Here is a 23,387-nt window from a genome sequence, read left to right as displayed (position 1 = left end):
GACATTTCTATGTTCTTCTGTTCATTCCAAGAGGCTTGGTAGTAGTGCCTATAGAAGAATTTATAGAATTATCAGTATAATTAAGAATCTGGGGGGAAGCACCCTGACCTTTTCTTTCTTAAAGGAAGATAATGTGTTCACATACTGACCTACTGCAGAGCTCTGGCCTCACTTTAATTGGCCTAGAGATGATCTATCAACAAGTGTTGCTTTGGAAGAACATTTTTAGCAGGATTTCAGAGTCTGGTGAGCTGTACAGCAAAGTACTCATTTGGGTGCTCCTTGACCGGAGGCAGGAAGTTGGGCTCCAGTCAGAAGCACAGGGGTGGAGACGCTGCGTGCACCCCCTTAAAGGTGGCTTCTTTCTGTGATGTGCTAGCCACAGTGTCTGCTTAGCAGAATTTGTCTTTCCGCTAGGCCTGATTCTTCTAGAAACTGTACTAGAACCTGCAAAATTCTTTGGTTAGCGAAACCAGCTGTTGCCGCCCCTGCGCTCTGTTGAGGGTCCTGGTCTCTCCATGAAGAAAGTCCTTGAACATTTCTTCACTTACTTCACTTCAGAGAATAAAAACAAGGACATTTCCTGCCTGGCACAGAAGCCTGTTGCTTGACCTGAGGGCAGAGTGCCCTCTTCTGCCTGCCTCCTCTCCTCCCTGATCAGAGCTGATAAGCCCTACAGGGAGGAGGACATCCTGATGCAAAGGCTTGTGCTTGATGAAGGGCACTCACTAGTCTCCAATTGAGCCCCTCAGCTGCTCGTTCCCATGGCTTTCTCAGCCTGGGAACTCACCTTTCAGACGGTGCCTTGAACTCCTTACATTTTCTTGGAGCATAGCTCAGACAGTACCTCTTTTTCAAAGTCCTGGGCCCCGGGCCTGCTAGCTTCTCAGATATTTTGGTAATGCAGTGTAGTATGAGTGTTGCAAGATCTAGTGTCCAAGGTGCAGTGGGTGCTGGTTTACTGGTCGGGTTCCCAGGGTGAAATTGAAGTACACAGACTCTCAGCTCATGACAAAGCACTCTATCAGTTGAAGGGGAAGGCTGGAAAGTGAGTTAAAGGGACAGCTGTGGAGGGAGCGGCCCGCTGCTTGCTCTAGCACTGGCTGGCAGAACCTTTTCCAGGTTATGGAATTTGGTTTTTCTCATTGTTCTGTGAAATATAAATAATGAAAACTCCAACACAAGGTTCTTTTAAGATTAAATGAAATCATCCATAGGATTTGTACATAGTAAAAGCCTGGTAAAGTGTTAGTTGTTACAATTACTAAGTCCAAACAACCGATATGATGTATCAGAGTTGACTAGTTAAAAGATAGCTGTAGGCAGACTAGTGTCTTTCCTGTGTTTCAGTTCTTTTATGTGCAAATTCACATAATAACAGGAATGTGCCTAAGTATCACAGTGGTTTGAAGGAAGATAAAATGAGATGGGAGTTACCCTAAAGTTCTGGCACAGGAATTGTACCTGTAAATCCTATTATGAAGTCAATAAAGTAATTCTAAACATTAACATTTATGAGACTATCTAAGAGTTGTAGCACTTGGGAGGTAGAAGCAGGAGAATCAGAAGTTCATGATCATTCTCAGCTGCATGGTAAGCTTGAGGCCAGCCTGGGGTGTATGAGATCCTATCTCAGAGACAAAGGCAAGAGTTTCTTGAAGTGCAGTGTAGAAAGTTTTCTTCAGTATTGAGTTCTGTGTTTGTTATCTTGGCTGTTGGGCCCAGAGCTCTTTAGGGGCAATCATTTCCTCCAGCACCTCTAGGGCAAGCGTGTGTGCTCCATGCCCTGTCATGTCATGTGAGCTCTATCTGAACAGAAGGAGAGACAGCCATAGCCCAGGACCAGTTAAAAGGAACTGTAGTGCATATGTACTTGTTGGGAAAACAAAAGCAAAAACCTGGAGTAGTTACAGGTTCAACTGTGTAAAAGCTGCTTTTTCTTATTTTCTCACCTATCCTTTTGCATGTGAATACTTTGGTGGGTATTTTATCCATCACTACTTTATCATTTTATTGCATTTTATTACATCATAAATTTTTATATCTTGCTAACGATCCTACAGGAAGCTTAATTGTTTATAGGAACATCTTAATTAACTAGAGTTCACCAGGTTAAGCGGAACACAAATTGAAGTGGCGATAAATGAAACACCCTCCGCTCCTCTCCTTTTAGCGGATGCACTATTCAGATAAACTAGTATCTTCACCTGGTTGTAAGGACTCATGCACAAGCATGCTGTCATGATGCTCCTCACCAATCTTTCTCCCTGTTGTATCGTAAGAGATGGCTTCCTCCAGCCTCCCCCATTCCTTTATGGAACTGTGATAAGAATACTATCACAGAGAACTCTGACCTGAGAGTCCTGAAATAGCGTTTCTGCATCCCATTTTTTGCTAAGTGTTTGCACCCTTCAGATCTTCCCTAGTCAATCTGTTGTGGGCCTATACACACATTGCTATGTGTTAGGAACTGAGTAACTGCGAGAGCTGAGTAGATGACAAGGAGTGTCATTAAGAGGTCCAGTAGAGATAATTGCGGTCTCCTTTGTGTGGCTCTCCAGTAGCAATGGAAGTCCCACATTGACCTGCTGGGGTTCTCAACTTGTTGATGGCCAGTCGGTGACACTAGGCATGGGGTTACAAACCCATTCAATCGAAATGGCAGTTCGCCTGGGCCTTAGATTCTTTTGGCCAACAAGTGTGAAGTCAGTGCTAGACCTGGCTGCCCAATAAGAACTCTTGTTTTGAGCACTTGAAATGTGGCGAGTTCAAACTGAGATGTGCAGTAAGTATAAGTATAAACCAGATTTTGGAGGTACTATCTTTAAAAAAAAAAAAAGGTTATAAAATTGTCCGTAAGAAGTATTCTTATATTGTCTACATATTACCATCTCTGATATACAGGGCATGTCTGCAATCTTAGCACTCAGAGGGGAGAGGATCAGATGTTCAAGGTTATCCTTTGATTCATAGTTCAAGGCCAGCCCAGGATACATAAAACCCTGCTCCCCCACCCCGCCTCAAATTGTTGAACCCTGTACCTGTCACCATGCTATTGGAGGCTGGCTGTGCATAACATAAACTTAGAAAGCTTAATCTTAGGTGAAATGGATTGGTAGCAGAGTAGTTAGAACTGCTGTGAAAATATGGAAGCCTCGGTTAAAGGCGCTAGTAGTCTCTTGGTCACTGTGAACTCTGCGCAGGGCTTCCCATTTCAGCATCTCCATGGTACTGAACATGTGCAGTCTTGCCCATGGTGCCCTGTTCATGCATGAGGAGCCATTCCCTGCTCCCACCATTCCCTGCCCTGCACTCACAGAGTGAGTGAGTGCTCTTGTGTGTCCTCTCACAGGAGGGTGCTAGTTTGTGATGCCATCCTCCTACTGAGCCAGGGAGCCCTGGAGAGGAGACCTCATTCTTGAGATGCTTCTGGGTTAGGAAAGACAAAGGTTTATGGAAATTTATTTTGTTCTGTAAGTCTCTGATCCCTAATTGTCTGTTTCTTTCCCAGAAGTCCCTTGCTGCTGGTTCCTTGTCTTAATTCCCATTTCTTCATTCCTCTTGAGTTTTTACTCTGTTTTAGCTTTAATTTTTCTCCAAGTCTTTAGACAACAAAGTAAGTGAGAGGTATATAGAAGGTTTTATAGCCCACTACCTAGGAAATACATTTAAAGACATTAACTTTGTTGGATCATGAACAGATGTTGGAAGTTTTGTTTTCTTTAGAAGATACAGTCTGGTGTCAAATAACTTTGTTTTAGCTGATAGTTCTTTCAAGCGCTTTTTCCTGCAATACTATGAGAGTAACGGATTCCTGCCTCCCCCTTGGCTGATCATGCTTTCCACTATCAGTAAAAATTAAAAAACAAATCAACTTCTAACATAAAAGAAAACACCTGTTTGGCTTGGAGAGCTTGGCTAGGGAGATCCTTTTTCTGACATGCCAAATGCGACCATCACAGGGCCCCTGAAAAAAAAAAAAGGTCTTTTTTCTCTCTATTTCATGTGAGCATTGGCAGCAACTCTGACAAGCAGTTCTTCATATTTTATTATGTTCTTGTCTGCAGAATCTCTGTCAGGCAAAAACCTTGTCAGCGGAAAACCTGTCGTAGGATCAGAGGAGACAAAAACAGGTGTCATACAGGCAGTCAAAACTGAAGGAAAAAAAAGATTAGGCTAAAGAGAGAGAGGCAGACAATTACATTAATGCCACTGCTTTTATCTTATAGATGTGTGTTATTATCTCGGGGTGCTGAGTGCGCAATTGCCTCCCAGAAAAGTAGACAGGAGACGAGGGGAAACTTGATAGTTATTAACTGAAGAGGCAGTGTGTCAAGCTGGATGGGGTTCAAAGTTTTACAGAGGGAATGCAGGCAGTAAGCAGTGACTGTATGGTTCTGCTTTTGGCTACATAAACTCAGTAGCACTCTAACGTTTTCTACTTGGAAAAAGATCATAGAGAAAAAAATAATAATGAAAGATTTGATAGGGAAGCTTTTGGGGGTAGCGTTTATTCTACATACATGCGACTCAATCCTAGAATCTTCCCTGTCTCATAAAATCTTGCCACAATATGAGACATGGTCGGGCATGAAGACAGGCATTTGTCAGTTCAGCTGTGTTGTTTGGATATGTTTAAAACACCTATTATCAACACACTTTTAATTAAAAAAAGCTATTAAGAAGCCCTTTTACTAAGTGTGAACATCTGTACACACAAGCTGTAAATTAGAAGATCACATATGTGTGCCTCAGTCAGAGACTAAATGAATTTGGCAAGTGTTTTCTATTACTGAGTTTTTAAACACAGTCATATCTAAAGGAAATAACAAATACTACACTTCACAATTTGCATTGATTTTTTTTATTGTGTCTGTTGGTACTGATTAATAGAACTTTTCTAATTAGAAATTAGAGTCATTATCATGATCAGATTAGTAAACAGAACCCAAAAGCAGGAACAGATATCTCTTCTGTTTCTTTGTTTTCCTTATTCTCCCAAACTTGTTTTCTAAAAGCGGAAGCCATGGTGTGTAGAAAGTAGTTTTATTTTGCCATTGCTTGACCCTGGAAGATTTGGAGGGTGGCAGGTGCCATTCCTGTCTGGTCAATTGTATGTCGGTTGTGTTTATGAAACATCAAGAGACATTGTTCTGGCTGTTGGCATTTTTTTTTGTCATGCATTTAATACTTGGTTAGTTTAGATTTTTTGCTAAGCCCTGAGACTTCTTCTCAGCCTTTTTTTTTTTTTTTTTTTTTAATGAGTAAATCATTATATCAGGTCTTTGATCCCACCAGTCATCAATGCAAAGCAGTTTGATACTTGATATATGCATCATGCAAATCCAGCAATCCAGAAGAAAACAAACATCACTGTCAGAAGTGCCTGTGGTAGCCAAGAGTTTTAAGGGATTCCATGTAGCAGAAGAAAACTAAAAGATTGATTATGGATGTAGAATGAGATTTCAGACTGACTTACTGGGAGAGAAGGAAAAAAAAAAAACCCTGATGACACAAAGGTGACACATTCGTTTAAAAAGATGAAGAAGTCAGAGTCTAGTGATTTCTTTTAGGTATTTGCTACTAGACACTGGCTTATGATGTCAATACTCTCCCTCAATCTTGAAATGTTTCCTTAATGTATCTGATAGAGTTTAAAGCATGTGCTGCATTTAGGTGTTTCTTTCATGAACACGTTCTGTAGATATATGCTCCTTCAAGGAAAAATAAGTCTATAAAGCTGATGTTTTGTTTATATAAGAATTCATTTCTTTGTTTTTAATAAAAAGGCACGCAACTCACTCAAGAAGCAAATTTAAAAATTTCATGTTATATTTTAATGGGTTATCTTTTATGGCCAACATATATTTACATCATTGATACAAAAATTGAATGAAATAGGGGTTACGTTGTTGCCAACTTTAGGCTAGTCTTGGCATCTCAGCATTTGGATAGAACCATAGCAGTAGTAATAAACCTGTAAACCTGGTTTCAGCAAGGAAATGTAATTACCAAAACTCTTCCTACAGCTACTGTCAAGTCTATAGATTCATTTTCCCCTTTTCTCTTTACCGCCTTCTCAGAAAGTTGCCACATAGGAGCAAATATGTGCCCCTAGACTTGGGCCATGGGGGGTAGAGGAATGAGGGGAACAAGGAGAAGCAGCCCATTGCACCTGTCTGCCAGGAGTGTGAGCTTCTGAACATCCACATGTTGACAGTCTGCTTTTATGGGTGCTGCAGTCAGACATTAATGACTTCCAACATCAGTTCTGAGGACTTTATTATGCGTAAGGCCACAGGGGAGAAGTGCCAATCAGTTTGAAATATTAGCTGCATGGTCTCAAGTGCAGCTCACATTCTCCCCTTGACTAATTGTGGGTGTTTCTGACTATCTGTTCCCACGTTCTGAGAGCTGCGTGCCAACTGAAGCTGATTAAACACAGTGGCTGATGGGGCTTACGAGATCTACTTTTGCCCTGTCTTCCTCCCTACAGTGTAGAGCCTTATTTATAACAGAGTGTGAGAGTATTGATAGACTATCCCTCATCCAATAAAAGTGGTCATTCACGTGTCTTCCATAGGTGGTGCATGTCATCAGGGTTTGTGGAGTCTTGGTAGACTTTTGAATCAAAAGCTACCAACACTGTCTTTTTAAGAAAGGAATCAAAACGTCTGTACATCTGGGCTGAAGTTTTCATTACCAGGCTAGGAGATAGGCTTTTTCCAACTACCTATCTTTTTTTTTTCTTCTCTCCCCCAAAAGTAATTTCTACATAGAAGCCTCCTATCTCCTCTCATTAACTCACCTAAATTAATTCAACTTTGACAGGAACACAGAGAGAGTTGTGACTTAAGTAGAACATGAGTTATTGTAAAATGTACCTAATTTGCTCCCAATTACATAATTTTTTATCCCAAAAGTAGTGAATAAAATCTGCAGATCTAAATATTATTCAAGTCATAAGGAATTTTCTCTTAATCACAATCATTTCTGACTCCATGATCTCCTGATTCACTAAAAAGTTTTTTAATATGCCATCATTGCTCTTTATTAATGTTGTCCCTTAGTGGGAAAGCTTTTATTAGGATCAGGCTTAGAGTCTATGAGAAGGTTAAGTCTTTGCCTTGAGCCCTGATGGTCTTTTCTAGTGTGAGAACTGAGTCTTATAATGGCAAAGGATTGATGTTATAATGATTCCAAAGGGCCCTTTTATGAGGAAATTCTAAATACGCAAAATCCCATTAAACCTGTGGAAGTTCATGGGCTAGCTCCATTGAAATGACATATCGTTATATTGGGTCTAGTGTGCGTATGATAAAATGTGGCATAAGAGGACATTATTGGCCATATTAGCAGGAATGAAGAACCAGTCACCCCCATAAATTCAGAAGGTACAGCTGAGACATTTGAGGCAGAATTAGTAAAGATACTCTATTTATGAGTAATCAAAACCTTAAATTCTGACCCTGGAAACTGCATCAACAAAATACTGTCAGTAAAAACTTGATTTTAGAACTGTAACAACAATCATGGAAAGAACTCTATTAAAAATTTACTCAAGGACATGTAGTAAATGTTAATCTATTAGACAGTAGCATAGTATGCCTGGGTCCATTTGTCCTAAAGACTGACTACTGGACGCTCCTGTAGTATAGAGTCCTAAAGGTGGTTGAGAAGAGATGTGAATTTCTCTAGCCAGCTTTGTAATTTAAAGCTCACTTGGCATGCTCCCAATGTTAAAAGAGTGAGTTTTATGTAACTTATAAAGTTGTTTCAAACTGACATTTAAAAACACTCAAATATCCAAGGCAATACTAAAGTTAGTGAAATAACAAATTTTCTTTTCCATACTTTTCATATTAATTTCTAATTGTTTTGTACTGTGGAGTGGGTGGTTTTTAATAATAATTTCACTTTCACACTCCTTATTTCAGCGAATAAAAATAATGGCTGTAAGCTCCACACCACTGTGCCTGAACAACTGTTAGATGGAAGCTTCTGGACATATGCCTGTAATTAGCATATTCCTGTACAAATCACCAGAGTCACTTGAATTTGACTTTTAAAGAAAATCATGTTTTTAAGAAGTTGTGGAAAACTAAGAGCTATGATCTACCACTGAGAGCCAGTTTTCTAAGATCAGTGAAAAGCACTTTTGTACTCCTACATTAAGTTAAAAAAAAGTATCTGAATGTGTTATTTCTATGACCTTCACAGAAATTTTGAAAGTGGAGTCTTCAGAATTATAGGTTTACATTTATTTTAATTTATTTGAAAGTTCTGGAGTGATTCCTGTTATTGAAAATTGCAATGAAAATAGTTATACACTATTATTATTATTATTATTATTATTATTATTATTATATTATTATTATTACTATTATTTCTTTAGATAGACAACTCACCTTAGTGTGTATTTACTTAAAAATGTATTTTATAATGGGTATTACTTTGGTTAGATTAGCAATATAGTCAAAAGTGTATATTATATATTTACTACATATTCTATGTCACACTTTACATTCATTTAATTTCCATTTCTTTAATGAGCCACAAAAATTCTACCTGTTGTCTTGGTTGCAATTCTGTTCTTCACGTCATTTGAATGTTCTTTTCCTATATATGCATGTCTCTTGCATTTTTTAGTTTTATTGTTTAGCTATCACTTTGGAAAACTATAGATCCTCTGAAAGTATTGAAATTATAAGCCGGCCTCAATTTTTGCTTTGTTTAATTGTAAATTTGAGGTTCTGTTTCTGTCACTTTAAGGAAATCTAGGTAAGTCATAATCCCTCAGCAACTTGATTAATAGTTTGAGAGGCACATGCATGCATGTATGAGTGTGTGTGTGTGTGTGTGTGTGTGTGTGTGTGTGTGTGTGTGTGTGTGTGTTTCTAACTGGAATTTTTACTGTGTAGTTCTGCTTTTTCCAGATGAAATTCTACATATGAAAAGGAAGTTAAGAGAGGGGTGGTGGAGGATGGGTATAAGTCAATGGTTAGAGGATTACCAAACACAGGATACCCTGGGTTCAACCCCTAGCACCCTAGCACCCTACCCTTCCACACAGAAATAGGGCAAGTTTTCTGTTCCCTTTAGATTTTTTCTGCCCAGCCTTTTGTAAGATCAAATACTTTTCTCTTAGTGGATGCTGTTCTTACAGCTCTTTGAACCTTTCTTGCATCTCCTTTCTTCTACACAGTGGAGACTAAATACCTAGCACATTGGTCACAAATCTAGTGATCATCTGTGGATGATTTTCATAATGGATAGACATTATGACCCAATCTGTTCACTTTGTTGTCGTTTTTTGCATACCAGACTTCCATCTTGCTTTTTCCCTATCTAGAAAATGTTGGAAGCCTTAGGAAAAGGAATAAGTAAATCTTAGAATTCCTGTCAAGATAGCACCCCAACCTTGCCCTTTAAATTGCAGTCATTCGGTAAGCTCATTGTTCCTGGAGGCCTGAAGTGTAGGGGAGAGGGTTGAGAAGGGGGCCTGGGCAAGCCCCTGAGAAGGTGGACTCACCGCCTTGACCAGTTTGTTGTTAGGAGTGTACCTGGACTTCCCCATATCCAGCCCTTCATCCATTCGACAGTATGAGAGCTAAACCCCACAGTGGTTTATGTCCTAGCCGTCACTACCTCACACCATGCTCTTGTGACCTCAGCTGATTCAGCATGTAGCTAGCCACATGCACAGCTGGCATAGAAGTGCCGACTCTGTTGAGGTATTTTGCTAGATGTGGGGGTTTTTCCCGCCTTTGTGGAAAAAGAAAACAGAACCACAAGGAAAGCTCAAAAAAAAAGAGTTCATGGGAAAGGAGAAAGGTACCTCGGAGCCGCCTTGATGTTAAAATTCGGAAAAATGAAGCTGTGCAGATCGAACCTTGCTGTGTCTGCAGCTTCTCCTTTGATTCTTTTTTTTTCTCATCATGCCCTAGCTGAAGTGGTTCTCCTTGGCCCCCCACACTCCCTCTGTAAATTATGTTTGAGTGATGAATATGTGTTTGCAATTTTGTGCTTGTTGGTATTTTGGGGGGGAGGGAGTGGTCAAGACAGATTTCTCTGTGTAGCCCTAACTTTCCTGGAACTCACTCTGTAGACCAAGCTGGCTTCAAACTTGGAGATTTACCTGCCTCAACCTCCTGAGTGCTAGGATTAAAGGAGTACCACCATGCTTGGCTGGGGTTTTGTTGTTTTGTTTTGTTTATATTTTTTGAAATGTTTTTGCCATCCTTTATTAACCACAAGTGGGCCTGAATCATCTCTGTTTTGACTCAAAACAGTACAGGGCCTGGAAATGCCCACTGAATGAATGACCGAATATTAGAGTGCTGGGAAATCAGCGGGTAACTAACTTACTTTGGTTGGAATAGAGGGTTCATGTCAGAGAATTACTATTCTGGGAAGTAAAACAACCCTGTTCATGGTCATGTGACCATGTTTGGTGTACACATGTGCATGATGTGTGTGTGTGTGTGTGTGTGTGTGTGTGTGTGTGTGTGCGTGTGCGTGTGTGTGTGTGTGTGTGTGTGTGTGTGTGTGTGCAAGAGCGTGTATTGGAGGGATGAGCTATGTGAAAATACTAGGGAGCATAATAGAAACCTTTGAGAGACAGGCCAAGTACATTTTAGGAAACTGGCTTAGTCTTGTACTAGTCAGGTAGGAGAGAGACCCAAACCTAGTGAAGAAGCATTACAGTAAGGAGGGCATGAGGGTCTACACACCTGTTCTCAAGTGGTAGAAGTTAGATCAAAAAGAAGGAGTTGACTCATGACCAACTGCAATGGGACTAATCAGTGACTGATTAGGTAGGAGAGCAAGAACTAATTAGAGTTGGTTTGGAATGTTCTTGCTAGATAATATTGAGAGAAAAACAGTTCAACAGAACAGAATCTGGTATCTGCAGGTATCATCTCAGCCATGTAAAGTCACTCATCGACATATCAATACGTGCATAGTCCTTGCGTTGTTTAATGGGATGATAGATGGTTTTATATAATTTTCCTTTTTCTTAAATTTACATCATTTTACAAAGAGAGTTCCTATGAGAAAAATAGCACAATGAAGTAAATTGGATTTGAACCATTTTGGCCAAGTTTCTTAGTCCTCTCTCTCTGAGCAATACAGGTCAATTTTGTGTTTAGAGTTGAGAATGTGGAGTTGAAGTTACAGGATCATGTGAGAGTGCCTAGATCCCTAGGGCAGATTAACACACAAGGGAAGCAGGAAAGGCTGCTTCTCTGGAAAGCCAATGCTTTCTTTGTCTCTCAGTAGATTTCCTCTGCAGATGAGAAGGTCACAATCATCTGTAGTCCTGCTTCATCTTCACCAGAAGCATAATCCCACCCAGCTTCTTGGCTTCATCTTGTTTCTATGCTTTCCACTCCCTTGGAGTTAAGGTATCACTCTTGAAGTCAGTGGAGTGCCATACCTGAAAGAATTTTGAGACTAAGAGCTATCCTAACATCTTCACATGTCAGGTGACTTGCTGCTGTTGTCAAGCAGCTGGTGGTGTAGTTGGGGTTGTGGCCCTTGGTGTCTGAGTTTAGGGACTCTCTCCTTAATCTGGAGAACAGTAGTTACCTTTTGTACTCTAAATCATTGCTTTAGGGCTACACTTTCTAAACCTTAACCTTTGTTTCCAGCAGCCTTTCTCCAGATAGTATTACCATAAAGGTTCATTGCAAGACCTTTATCATTCAACATATTTATTAGCGTCTACAGTAAAATTAAGAAAAAGGATCTATAAATGGAAAATCTTATTTTTTTAAATTTTACTTATCAATGTTGATAAAAATCAAAATGATAAATATATGAATGTTAATGATTTATTAAGCAGTGCAAGATTGCCTGTTGGGGAAACAGAGAAAACTGTAGGTTGTTTCTTTACAGATTTTCCATGGGTAGTGCCTTTAAGAGGAAAGGTAACTGCTGTTTCTGTGCTATTTCCCATTGTTAGAGATATAACTGTTGAAACAGCTGTCATATGTATAAGCATTTATTAGCTTTTCTAGATATATGATGCTCACAACTGTTCATGTGTTTATAACAAAAGAAAATGCATCCTTATAACAATTAACATTTTGTTTATTAGTTATTTTCATGTTGTTTTACTGACAGACTAACTACAGTCTGTGAGTAAGTCTCTTGTCTAGTAGAAAATATTCTAAATTTCATAAGAAAGTTCTGAATAATGATAATTGAAGTCAGTTTGGGGTGTGTTTATACGGTGTGGTAGGTGTATTGTGTAACTATAGAAACCAGTGATTGTGAAATAAATATTTTATGTTCTTTGATTGCATAGGTGATCATTACCTTATTAAGTAGTAAACCTAGTTTCTGAAAGAAATGATGTGAAGTTTGTATCTACAGATTATTTTTCCAGTTGAGAATGATAAAGGTCCAGGAAAGTAATTAAATTGAATTTAGACAGTAGGTGTCACTTATATGTGTAAGGGACTTTTCTGGTATTCTAAAGACCCTTCCTAGGGATAAGTAAGCATTGAGAATCATAAGAGGGTAGTCTGAATGCTCAGGGAGTTTGGAGTCCATCTTTATTATTGAACACTTTCTGTGTGCCCTGTAGATGAGGCATATGTAAGAATCTCCCGGCATGAGTTCCCAGACTTAACCTGTTCCTCTGCACCTCCCAGGCTGTGCTTGCAGCTCCGTGACTGAGGTTCATTCAGCTTCTTTACCTACTGTTATTTCCAGAAGCCATGTTTCATGTCTCCCAAGTTAGCTAACAACTGCTTCTTTAGCTAAACAGCTGCACATTTGTCAGATTTTCATATGTAAGATTAAAAATGGCCATTTTGTTGAACATTAACATTTTCTTTGTCCTATTAACAAAAAATAAAATTGAAAGCTCTGCATAGACTTGCTTGTTACGATTCAAGCTCCCTAGAGTCCTTTCATTTGACTTACTAGAATTCTCCATACTCCTTTGCCTCTAAGGTTTCTCAGTTCCCCTTTGTTGTGGTAGAGTCAGGGACAGCAATGTCAGCATCAAGTGAAAACTTGCTAGAAATGTAGTGTCTTGGTTACACTGAATCAGAAAGCCTGGGGGAAGTGGCCCCATTATCTGTGATCTAACAGCCTTCTGGGTGGTTCTGGTGCCATGGTTGAGAACCTCTACCTTGATTCCATGTGCCTATATCGTTCCCTGACTAGTGTCCTAACTCCCTTAGAAGACCATATCTTCCTGAGAGATTTGTGCTCTCTCCCCTGTACCACAGAACCTTTATAGAGTCTCTTACAACATTTACATCTTCTGCATCTGTCTGCTTTTGAAGTGGAGGCCACAACATAAATTACTTTTCATCTACATATGGTCCCTTCTCAGTGGTCTGTTAATAAGTGCTGATGAGCTAGTGAATGTATGCATGAATGAAGGACAGCATTTTAGGAGGAGTTGTGATCAATAAGGTCAGCTGCTGTGGAGAGATCAGGGAGAATAATGAATGAAAAATCTATTGGATTTCACAAGAAGGCAGGTGTTGGTGACCTTTGAAATGCTTGCTTCAGCAGAGTGATGGGCAGGAAGCCCAGATTGCTGGAAGTTAGGGGTGTCTAACATGATAAGGACTTACACATTTCTTACTAACTGTTTATCTGTACATATAGAAATAGAATTTTCCTGGGTAAAGTTACTGAGTTACCTTTTTTGGTTGGTAAACTAACTCCAATTAGCCTGAGATATTAGGATGTATGATCATTGTAACATGATGTATTTTCTAATTTTAAAATGAAATGAAATGATTACGAACCCTAGAATGATACAGGACTTGTAGTAAGTACTTACAGGGCCATTTCCCTTATTTGTCCATCCCGTGATTATTTTTCTTCACAAATGCTGTTAAAGACATTACTCTGTGCATTTTATAAAAGGTGAACTTCTTTAGAATAGTCTTCATTCTGGTCATTGCAGAAATTATGAATTTTATTTGGACTGGGAAGCATGCCTTTAGTTGAACCAGGCAGTAATTTGAAGTTACATGTATCTACCCAGAGAAATTCCCCAAAGGTAGTTGAATCCATGGTAAGTGTTTCCAGAAATTCTGATATGGATGGGAAATGAAATTTATGACTGTATCTTAATTTTTAGTTTCAATTTGAGAGGGGGTGGAAGGGACCAAGATTGAGGGAGATTGATTGATTGATATTAGACTCACGTAACTGATACAGTCTCAAGCATATCATTAGTACTGGTATGTGGTCTTTCTCAGATTATCTTTTTAGGATTCATTCATATGATTCCTGTTTATTAGCTTCTTTGCTAACTACAAATTTAGAAAAAAAAAAAGAATTCCCACTAGTTGTAAATAAGATCTGAACTTGATCTTACAGTCCATCATTTCGCCATTGTTGTGGTCTGGGACTAGGACAGACTTGCTCTTCCTCATTGACCTAACTCATGCTCCTTCTAACCATACAGGAGTTAGGCCTGAATCCTCCACAGTTTGGGAGATACCAAAGTTCAGCAGAGTCCAGCTCTGGGTTTGAACATTTTATGTCAAAAGACTGGCTTCTTAATATTTATTTCTCCACATGTTGTCAAAATTTGGTGAGTCAGCTGTGTGTGGTTGCACATGACATATATCAGAATTAAAGAGGCAGAATCAGGCAGATGTGAGAGTTGGAGGCCAGCTTGGTCTACACAAGAGTTCCAAGGCAACTAGGGCTACATAGTTGATCACTGTCTCAAAACAATCACTGAACAAACACCTGGGTGATTCCCAAGGAATTGGAACCATAAAGCAGGCTTTTTGGTGTAGTGTAGAACCTTAACAGAAAGGTAATCTTTGATGTTGTGTTCAGGCTGAAATTATGGCTGATACCTGTGAGCCATGCTTATACTCTTCACACCCTTGTCTGTAGTTAACCTCCTAGACTCTTGAGAACCTTTTCATTGTGGACGAGTTGGGCTTTGCCATTACTCCTATTGACTGACTAGCCAAACTTCTTCTGCACTAGGGTCTAAAGCTGGCCCTATACCTATCTGTGTAAATAAAGTTTTACTGGGACACATGCACACACACATTCACTTCACCTTTATGGGTGTGTAGCTCCTTCCCTGCTCTAATGCTTAAGTAAGTAATTGTGAAAGAAAAGTTGTAGCTTCCAAGATTGTTACTAAGTACCAGGTCCTTGTAGAACCTGTTGTCAACCCCTGCTGTTCATATTGTTTTATCCTTCTATTCTTACTTCTTTACATATGACACATTAATGAAGAATGATCATAAACTGACGAGATGACTCAGTAGATAAAGGTGCTTGCTCCCAAGCCTGATGATGACCTAAGATCAATCTCCAGAGCCCATGTGGTAGAAGAAAACCCCCACAAGTTCTCTGACCATTACATGAGCACCATGGCACATGTGCACACCCACAAAAACATTAAATGTAAAAAAAAAAAAAAAAAATCAGGAAATAGCCAAACATCTCATTGTCATCTGCTTACAAACAGTATTTAGGAGGAAGTGGTTTTGTCTTATATACTTTACTTGTGCTTTTACAGTTATGTGAAAATCTGTGCCCCTCTCCCTTCTCATTCTGTCTCTTCCTCGTTTGAAACCAACTTCTTAGCCTCTTAATGACTTGGAAGATGGGGTAACACTTTCCTTTTGGTGACAGAACACATCTAAACATAAGTCTGCATTCATTTCGCAGAGTTGCCAAATGCCAAACCCAGGCATAAAATTCAGGATTTGGTGTCATGTCCTTGCTGTTATCCTTTCAATTTCTCATGTGTTGTGGTCCAAGCACAAACATAGGCGTGTTTCATGGAGTTCAGGAGGGTCGATGAAAGGGAAGTGGAAGAGGAGCAGATTTCCCCAAGTGCAACGCTAGGCTCCAAGCAGATTGGCCACTCATCAGAAGGCTGCACAGGCAAGCTGTACTTGAAGAAGAACAAGATAGCAGCACTCCTCCCTTGCCGTTTGCAGCCTAAATGCCCTGTGGAGTGAGAAAAGACTTCAGTCTGCAGGCTTGTGAATCCCTTATCTTTCCCAAACGTTAAATTAATTTTTAAAGCTATTTATTCAAAGTTGACTTAACCACCAGAATAGGAGAGATCAGACAAATCAGCTGCAAGAAATGAAGTATGGGGAAACCCGAACTCTTTGACAAAGTATTCCTGGGAGTAAATGTGTTGAATGAAGCCAGCGGGTAAATGATAAGGGCCTTTACACTGTGGATGTAAGAAAGCAATTTATCAAGAGTACATGAACTCTCTAGTGGCTTCAAGTCAGGAAGAAATGAGAGTGGAGGAGGAGCCCTAAAAAATACATTAGAAATACTTAAAAAAAGAGGGGAAAAAAGCTCTCTGTGTGCATGCTCTTTTGAATCTCTCCATTATTATGCAGAAGTGCTGGTATGTTTAAATTGGGATTGCTCAGCTTGTATTTGGACTGTAGGCAATACTTCTGTGAGGGAAAGTGTTTGGCTCAGGCCATTCAGTAGCCTAGAATCTTCAGGAACCTTGGGTATTCTCAGGTATAGCTGTGACTTAAGGCAGAGCACTGTCTAATATCTATTTGCCTGACTTATGAGGTTAGATGAGCATCTCACGGGCTTACAGTGTTAGCACTTTTACTCTCTAGGGCATATACTCTCTAGTGTATAATTCTGACAGTTAATTGCATCACCTTTTGTGTCCTCTTGAGGAGTTAATGGGTGCCTTTCACAGGCCATCTCTTGAATCTTGTAGCATCTCTCAGTCTTGTGGCTGTGACATGTTTTGCTTTTATCATTTACAGTGGAGAAGCTGGGGCCACACACTTTATGATCTCAGCAGTAGGATTCCCAGTAACTCAGGTATAGATTGGAAATAAAATGCAGGATCTTACTTTAAGTGTTTTAACTTTAGGGGAGAGATGCCATTCGTAGAGCTGAGGAGAAAGCACAGTTACTGAAATGTGAAATTCTAAATTTTCTCAGAGAATGGCCATCCTCAGCTCTCTCCACAAGATAACTCCATTAGCAGAGATCTCAGGAACTTCCAGTTGTAGTTACTTGTTTCTATTTTCATCTGACACCTTGTAAGAACCCTTCAACAAAGTAATTAAGTAACTTCCAGATATCACCCTAGTGAAGACAAGACTATCCCATAGGCAAACTGGAGAGAAATTTAGAGAACTAAAGTTTTACAAAAATCTTCCTTAGCTATTTTGAGTTGTATTTTTTTTTTTTTTTTAGCCCTCAGCATGGGTATTCACTTCCTTATTCTTTCTGAGTTAGGCTTTGTTGTGGTTGTGGTTGCTTTTGTTGAGATTTTTTTTTTTTTTTTGTACCCAGGCTGGGCTTGAATGCTCACTCCTCTTTATTAGTACCCTGAACGCTGAGACAGTTACACAGTCTTCACCCTGCCAGGTGTGAGCTTGGCCTTTAACTCTGTGATTTAGAAAATCATCTTCCTCTCCTGTAAACTGTTTAGGAATTACAAGGAATGTTAGCAGAAGTGACTCCTTTTCTGTTTTAAAGGACAGTCTCACTAAGTAGTCCCTGCTGGCCCTAGGACACATTCCTCCACCTGTACTGATATTATAGGTATGTGCCACCATACCTAGTGTCACAGGAGACTCTTCACTTGAAGGAGTGATAGTGGCAGAGCCTGTTTCTATAGCATCAATTTGGACTACGGTCTTTGTGTAGGGGAATAGAAGGCACTGTGATAACCTGAGCTGGAGTTTAATTTGTGAAATAATTAGTCATCTTTTTTGAAAAAGCCACAGTCATTAAAAAATCCTCAGTGACTTTTTTTCCTATAAGTTAAATGTTTTGTCTGATGTTGTCTCTCATTAATAAATACCAAATCAAAAGGGGGGGGGGCAAAACAGGAAGTAGGGGCTCTTGCTTAAATATCTAGAGTTATGAGCTATCTGGCAAAATGAAGCTCGGATAATGTCCAATAATGTTTCTAATGTTGTGTCCTTTCTGTCTCCTTACCCCACCGCATACCTGGGACATCGGTGGGACGACCATAGCCTTGGATAAGCTCAGCACACAGCACCTGTACCACCCCACTCAAGTGGAGATCGTGCAGTCCAATGTGGTGTTTGACATCAGCAGCCTCATGCTCTACGGGACACAGGCCGTGCCTGTGCGGCTAAAGATCCTGCTGGACCGGCTCTTCAGCGTCCTAAAGCAGGAGGAAGTGCTTCACATACTGCATGGCCTGGGCTGGACCCTGCGGGACTATGTCCGAGGATACATCCTTCAGGTAAGGGAGGATATGAGCGCTGAATCTGGGCTAGCCCTTTGTGGGTTGGCTTAGAGCTCGGGCTACACCTGGTTTTCTTCTTCCTCTCATTTGCCCAAGTAGGTATCCTCTCCTCTGGTTAGGGAGTAGGCTACTGTCAGGCCTCAACAGTCTGTAGATGAAACGGAAGTAGTCTGTTGACTAGTATTGCTTTATGTGCACCTTTGAGTTCAACTCTTTGTCTCTAAAGTGGGCTGTCTTTTGTTTTGTTTTGTTTTTTGTTTTTTTGAAACAGGCTTTCTCTGTGTAGCCCTGACTGTCCTGGAACTGTGTAGACCAGGCTGGCCTTGAACTCACAGAGATCCTGCCTCTGCCTCCAGAGTGCTGGGATTAAAGGCAAGTGCCACCTACACCTGGCTCAAAGTGGGCTGTGTTATTTTACTCACTGAGTCTTATTGTCTTCCAGATGCATGGAGAGTTTTACCCTCCAGCTGGGTTTGTGAAGGTGTTTCTCGTGCCCACTAGGCAAGGTCTACTTGAGTTCTGTGAACCCTCATATTTATTATGTCTTTACCCAAATCAAGGAAGAAACTGTAATATGCATATCCTGAAAACTTTCCTGTTGTAGTCTGAGGGCTTGACATACTGGAAAGTAGACACATGGATATAGGTTTGGCTGTCTTGTGACCTGGAGCCCCTCCTTTGTACCAGTGACATTTCTAATGTGATAGGGCTTTCAGATTTATCCAGAAAGCCAGTAGCCTCAGCCCTACATCAACACCCCATCTCTCATTACCTTTTTGGTGCTTTGCCAAAAAGTAAGCCATTTTGCCTCTGAAATTTCTCAGGTCCATCTACCTTTCTATAAACCTTGAGAGATACATGTTGAGAAAAACATGTTGAGGGACCTTAGGACCCTAAATCTGGATGTTAGAATCCTATCTTTTGTTGAAGGAAATTTCAGTTAGGAAGGTAGAATCTAAAGTCTTCTTTCAACTTTCCTATGGAGATATTTCCAGAACTGACCACTCAGAAAGAAAAATGTTTATGTTGTACCTGCCCTGTAGAGTATGACAGATGTTGATGAGCTAAGCCATCCTGTGCACTAGGCACATCCTTAGCTGTCAAATCCACATATCACACAGACTTGAGAGGAGAGCTTCTAGTCTCTCTATGCTTTAATCTGGGATGAGAGCATACAAACTCAGGCCGTTCTTCTCTGTGGTTCCTCCAGGCATCAGTGGGGACAGAGCAGCAGTAGATAGTGAATAGAAGCAGACAAAGTGGAGACAGAAGAGGTTAGACCAACCTTTCTGCTCCCATGATAGGACCGTTTCTTAGTTTACTGAGAGCCTCGGCTAGGAAGGCACAGAAGCTTTGTCCCACAGAAGATGGACTGAGGGTGACGATAATTAAATATGGCATTTTCAGTTTGAATTAGTTCTTTGTGGTCGCTTTGGTAAATCCCCATGACCAAGACAACTTCCAGAAGACTTCATCATGGCTTACGGTTTAAAGGCAGAGACATCAGGTAGCAGACATGGCAAAAGGACGAGAGCCGGACTGCTCATATCTTAACCATAAACATGAAGCAGGAAGCACAACCAGAAATGGCAAGTCTTCAAACTCTTGAAGCCCATCTCCAGTGACATATTTTCTCTCATAAGGCCTTACTTCCTAAACCTCCCCGAAAGGCGCCACCAACTGGGCATCAAGTGGTTAAGTAGATGAGCCTATAGGAGACATTCTCATTCAGACTACCATAGCTTAAAAGGTATATTACATCATTCTCTGGTATGTCCCAGGATAAGAATATTTCAGTGAGCATTTGAAGGGGTGCAGCTCCAGAATGAAGAGAGCATGGAGCCGGTTCCCATCACTGTTTATACTAGTTGAGACCCTTGGAGTAGCAGATCTTCCCACAGCAGCTACTGTGTCATTAACCTCTCTTTTAGATACATTTTTTTCCTACAAAAAAGAAATCTCTTACAAATGTCTGCCTGGAGTTGTTAGCTTAGCTAACAGTTTTCTTGTATTCAAACCTGTCCAGTAATGTCTTCACTGTCTCCACTGTGGTGCTTGGCTCTACATCAGGACCATATTGCAGCATCATGACTGGTGTTTGCCTCAGAGAGCAGGAGCTTGTGTATTGTGTCTTCCTAGTCAAACAGATAGGTACATGGCTATACTGGTCTACCATCGTAGCAACTCTCTATTCACTCTTGTATGTATTCACATTTTGATGTCAGTTAATAGAAAACCTGCTAAATTCTCTATGTCCATAGAACACTGCTGTTTCCTACTGTTCTGATTTGACCAGAGCCTTGGTGGAAATATGAAATAATTATTTAGGTGTTAATTTTCCCAATATTCTATTATGTCTCTACAGTATAGAAAACATACTTTCACTTTTCATAAGAGAGAGTTGCAAGAGAGGTATGAAAGAAAACATCAGCAAGAGTCTCAAACTAAACTAATATATATGTGTGTGTGTGTGTGTGTGTGTGTGTGTGTGTGTGTGTGTCTGTGTGTATGTATGTATGTATGTATGTATGTATAAAGCCTCTTAATAGTAAAGGAAATGTTACTATAAAGAATATTGCCACTAGTGTAATTATAATTAATTTTCATTAATACAAATTTTGACAAATCTCAAATTTTAACGTATCATTTTGTAAGACTCTAGAATTGATATTTTCACAAAATCATAGACTTGTCATATTAGAGGAACTCTCAGCCTAGTTTCTATCTTATTTTATTGATAGAATTGATGTAATATTGATTTTCTTTAAATGGCATGTACTGTTATTTAGTATCTATCATATACTTGTTCTGTATAAAGCACTTCTGGACTTAGAATAAAAACAAAAGATTGCAGGACACAAAAACATTTAAAAAACTTATTGAGAAAACATTCGTTTTGTAAAAGACAAAAGGAATCAGGCTATAAAAACATCCTCTTTCTTCTAAAGATTTAAGCCAGTACTTGATTACTGGACAGTACTTTAGAATTATGTGTGGTAATGATGAGGTATGCACAGATGACTTTGAAATAATTATATGTAACATTTTTGTATAGGTAGACTATAAAATGTTCATCTGAGAGCTGGGGAACCCTATAATGCACTATTAGTGTACAAGTCATTTTATCTGGCTAAAACTCAATTGTCTTGTAGCCCTCAAGGCATCAATTTTAGCATTATTGCTCTCAACAACAGTATATTGAATATTATGTCAGTTAAAGGAGAGTAATTATCAAGGCAAGTTAGGGTGGCTGTTAGTCTTACCACATATTGACTTGGTTAGCAGTTGGCTATAGATTGTGTTACCGAGCAAATGAAGATGTACGGTGAGTTGAACTGGTCAAGCCAGGATATTAATCTAACTCTCTCTGGACCAAAACCTTCATTCTTTGTGTATAGTCAGCTACCCCTAACTTCAGCAAGAGTTTTGAATGTGGAAGAGGGTATGTCATCTGTTTTTTAATCTGGGAGTGTGTGTTTGAGGGAGAAGAGCAGGCCATTCAAAATTCTGATCAAATCTATCATTTGTGTATGATATTCAAAGAAAAAGGAAGATATTGGGGATGCCACACAGTCATGGAAAAGCTTGGCATATCTGTTAAGGAGCCTTTCACTTAGGTGGCACCTATGTGCTCTATAAGCCAGCCAGTTGAGTATAAAATACATAGCATAAATTGGACCATAACCATGTAAGAAGGTAGGCCATTTCCTGAAAGTGCAAATCTCAGTGGTCTGTGTAGTTGCTAAAGCCTTTGTTCAGAAAGGTGAGAGGGAGCATGTTCTGGAAAGTAAAATGGGAACGTTCACTTAAATGTTAAAATATAAATGTAAGGGAGCATATTTTTCTGCTACTAAAGAATAATTTTATTATTGTTGTTATTCTAGGTCATGCTCTACAGATACCATTTATTGACAATAATAAAAGCAGTAGCCTGCCCTCTTGTCATCTTATTCCTCATTTCCTGTCTGTCTTTGACTTAAGCAATAATATAGATGATTATTATTGTTGGATTTAGTCATTAAAAAAAATACATAGTCTCTCTTTAGCTTGAACATATAGCTAACTTGCCTGGTTGCATGTACCATCCTGTCTTTGGAAATCTCCCCACTTCTAAGCAAGTCCTTCCAGAATAATTAGCAGAGTGTCAGCAGCCTGTGAGCAGAACAGCAGTGATGCACATTGCAAGTCACCAGGGCCTTAATGGAGCAAGCCATATAGTTCTAGAAGTTGCCAAAGGCTGATATCAGTCCAAGAAGTCTAGCTTTATATGTGGAAGGAACCACATGCTGGATCCCTCCCTGAGCGTTTAGGATGCACACTAGCATACTAAAAGCTCTGAGAACTTTGGAAGTTCTTCCTCAGCATGCATATGGTCCACTTAGGAAGGGTTTCTACCTCCAAGTCCCCACTGTTCTGCCTGCATGGGTAATTTCTTCTCCTATAGGAGTCCGTTGAAATCCAGTTTTTCACCAGGACTAGCTGAACCAATGGAGCTCTTCCTTTTCTGTTGTGATTTTTATCTCCAGATTGTTTCCTTCCAGCTCTGTCCACAGTTTCAATACAGTCAGTCAGTGGTTAAAATGTCTCTCCTGACATTGCTATAAAGTACTACAAAGTTGCTCAGTACATATCAGTTACAAGCAAATATGCTTAAATTTACAATACAATATTTTCCTATGGAACTCATGCAATACCCATCAATTCCAGTTGGTCAAAGGGCCCTTAGCCTTTCTTCTGACTTACTAGGGTCTGGCCCAGCAGCTGCAGCTGTGCTATTGAAGGTAGCAAGAAGCAAAGGCTTTCTCAACAGTGGTCTGCAAAATAAACGTTCTGTGGTATCTGTGGTAGAAAATGTCAATATTAGACAAACACACATTTCTATGACCCCATGAGAAGTAAATTCAATGTTTGTTCTGTGGATCCCCATCCACCCCTGCTTTTAGTTACTTTCAGTAAATTAACATTTGGTGCATTGAGGTCAGAAGAGGTTATGTGACTTTTCTATGATCACAGAAACTTTGAATTGAAACAGTGTTGTATGGTAAGCTTCCTGAATATAAGAACCACATATCCCTTGTTTCCTTCTTAGCCCACACCCAGCCTACATGTTAGTCATTTCTACATAACACTACATGTTAGTATTCTGTGTAGG

The 23,387-nt window shown here is 39.8% G+C and overlaps 1 protein-coding gene across 5 annotated transcripts in view; it reads left to right on the top strand.

Annotated features, from left to right (window-relative positions):
- Nucleotides 1–23,387, top strand: part of Bnc2 (basonuclin 2) — a 288,209-nt gene that overhangs the window by 152,898 nt on the left and 111,924 nt on the right. For all 5 annotated transcript variants that reach the window (XM_036179982.1, XM_036179981.1, XM_036179985.1 and 2 more), the window contains one exon: nucleotides 17,997–18,232. In XM_036179982.1, the coding sequence (XP_036035875.1) occupies nucleotides 17,997–18,232 (236 nt within the window). The remainder of the gene's footprint in view (nucleotides 1–17,996; nucleotides 18,233–23,387) is intronic.

This window comes from Onychomys torridus, chromosome 2, assembly GCF_903995425.1.
Source record: "Onychomys torridus chromosome 2, mOncTor1.1, whole genome shotgun sequence".
In the NCBI taxonomy this organism is placed as follows: domain Eukaryota; kingdom Metazoa; phylum Chordata; class Mammalia; order Rodentia; family Cricetidae; genus Onychomys; species Onychomys torridus.
The sequence above is the reverse complement of the archived record's forward strand: the minus strand, read 5'-3'. Positions and strand labels throughout refer to the sequence as shown.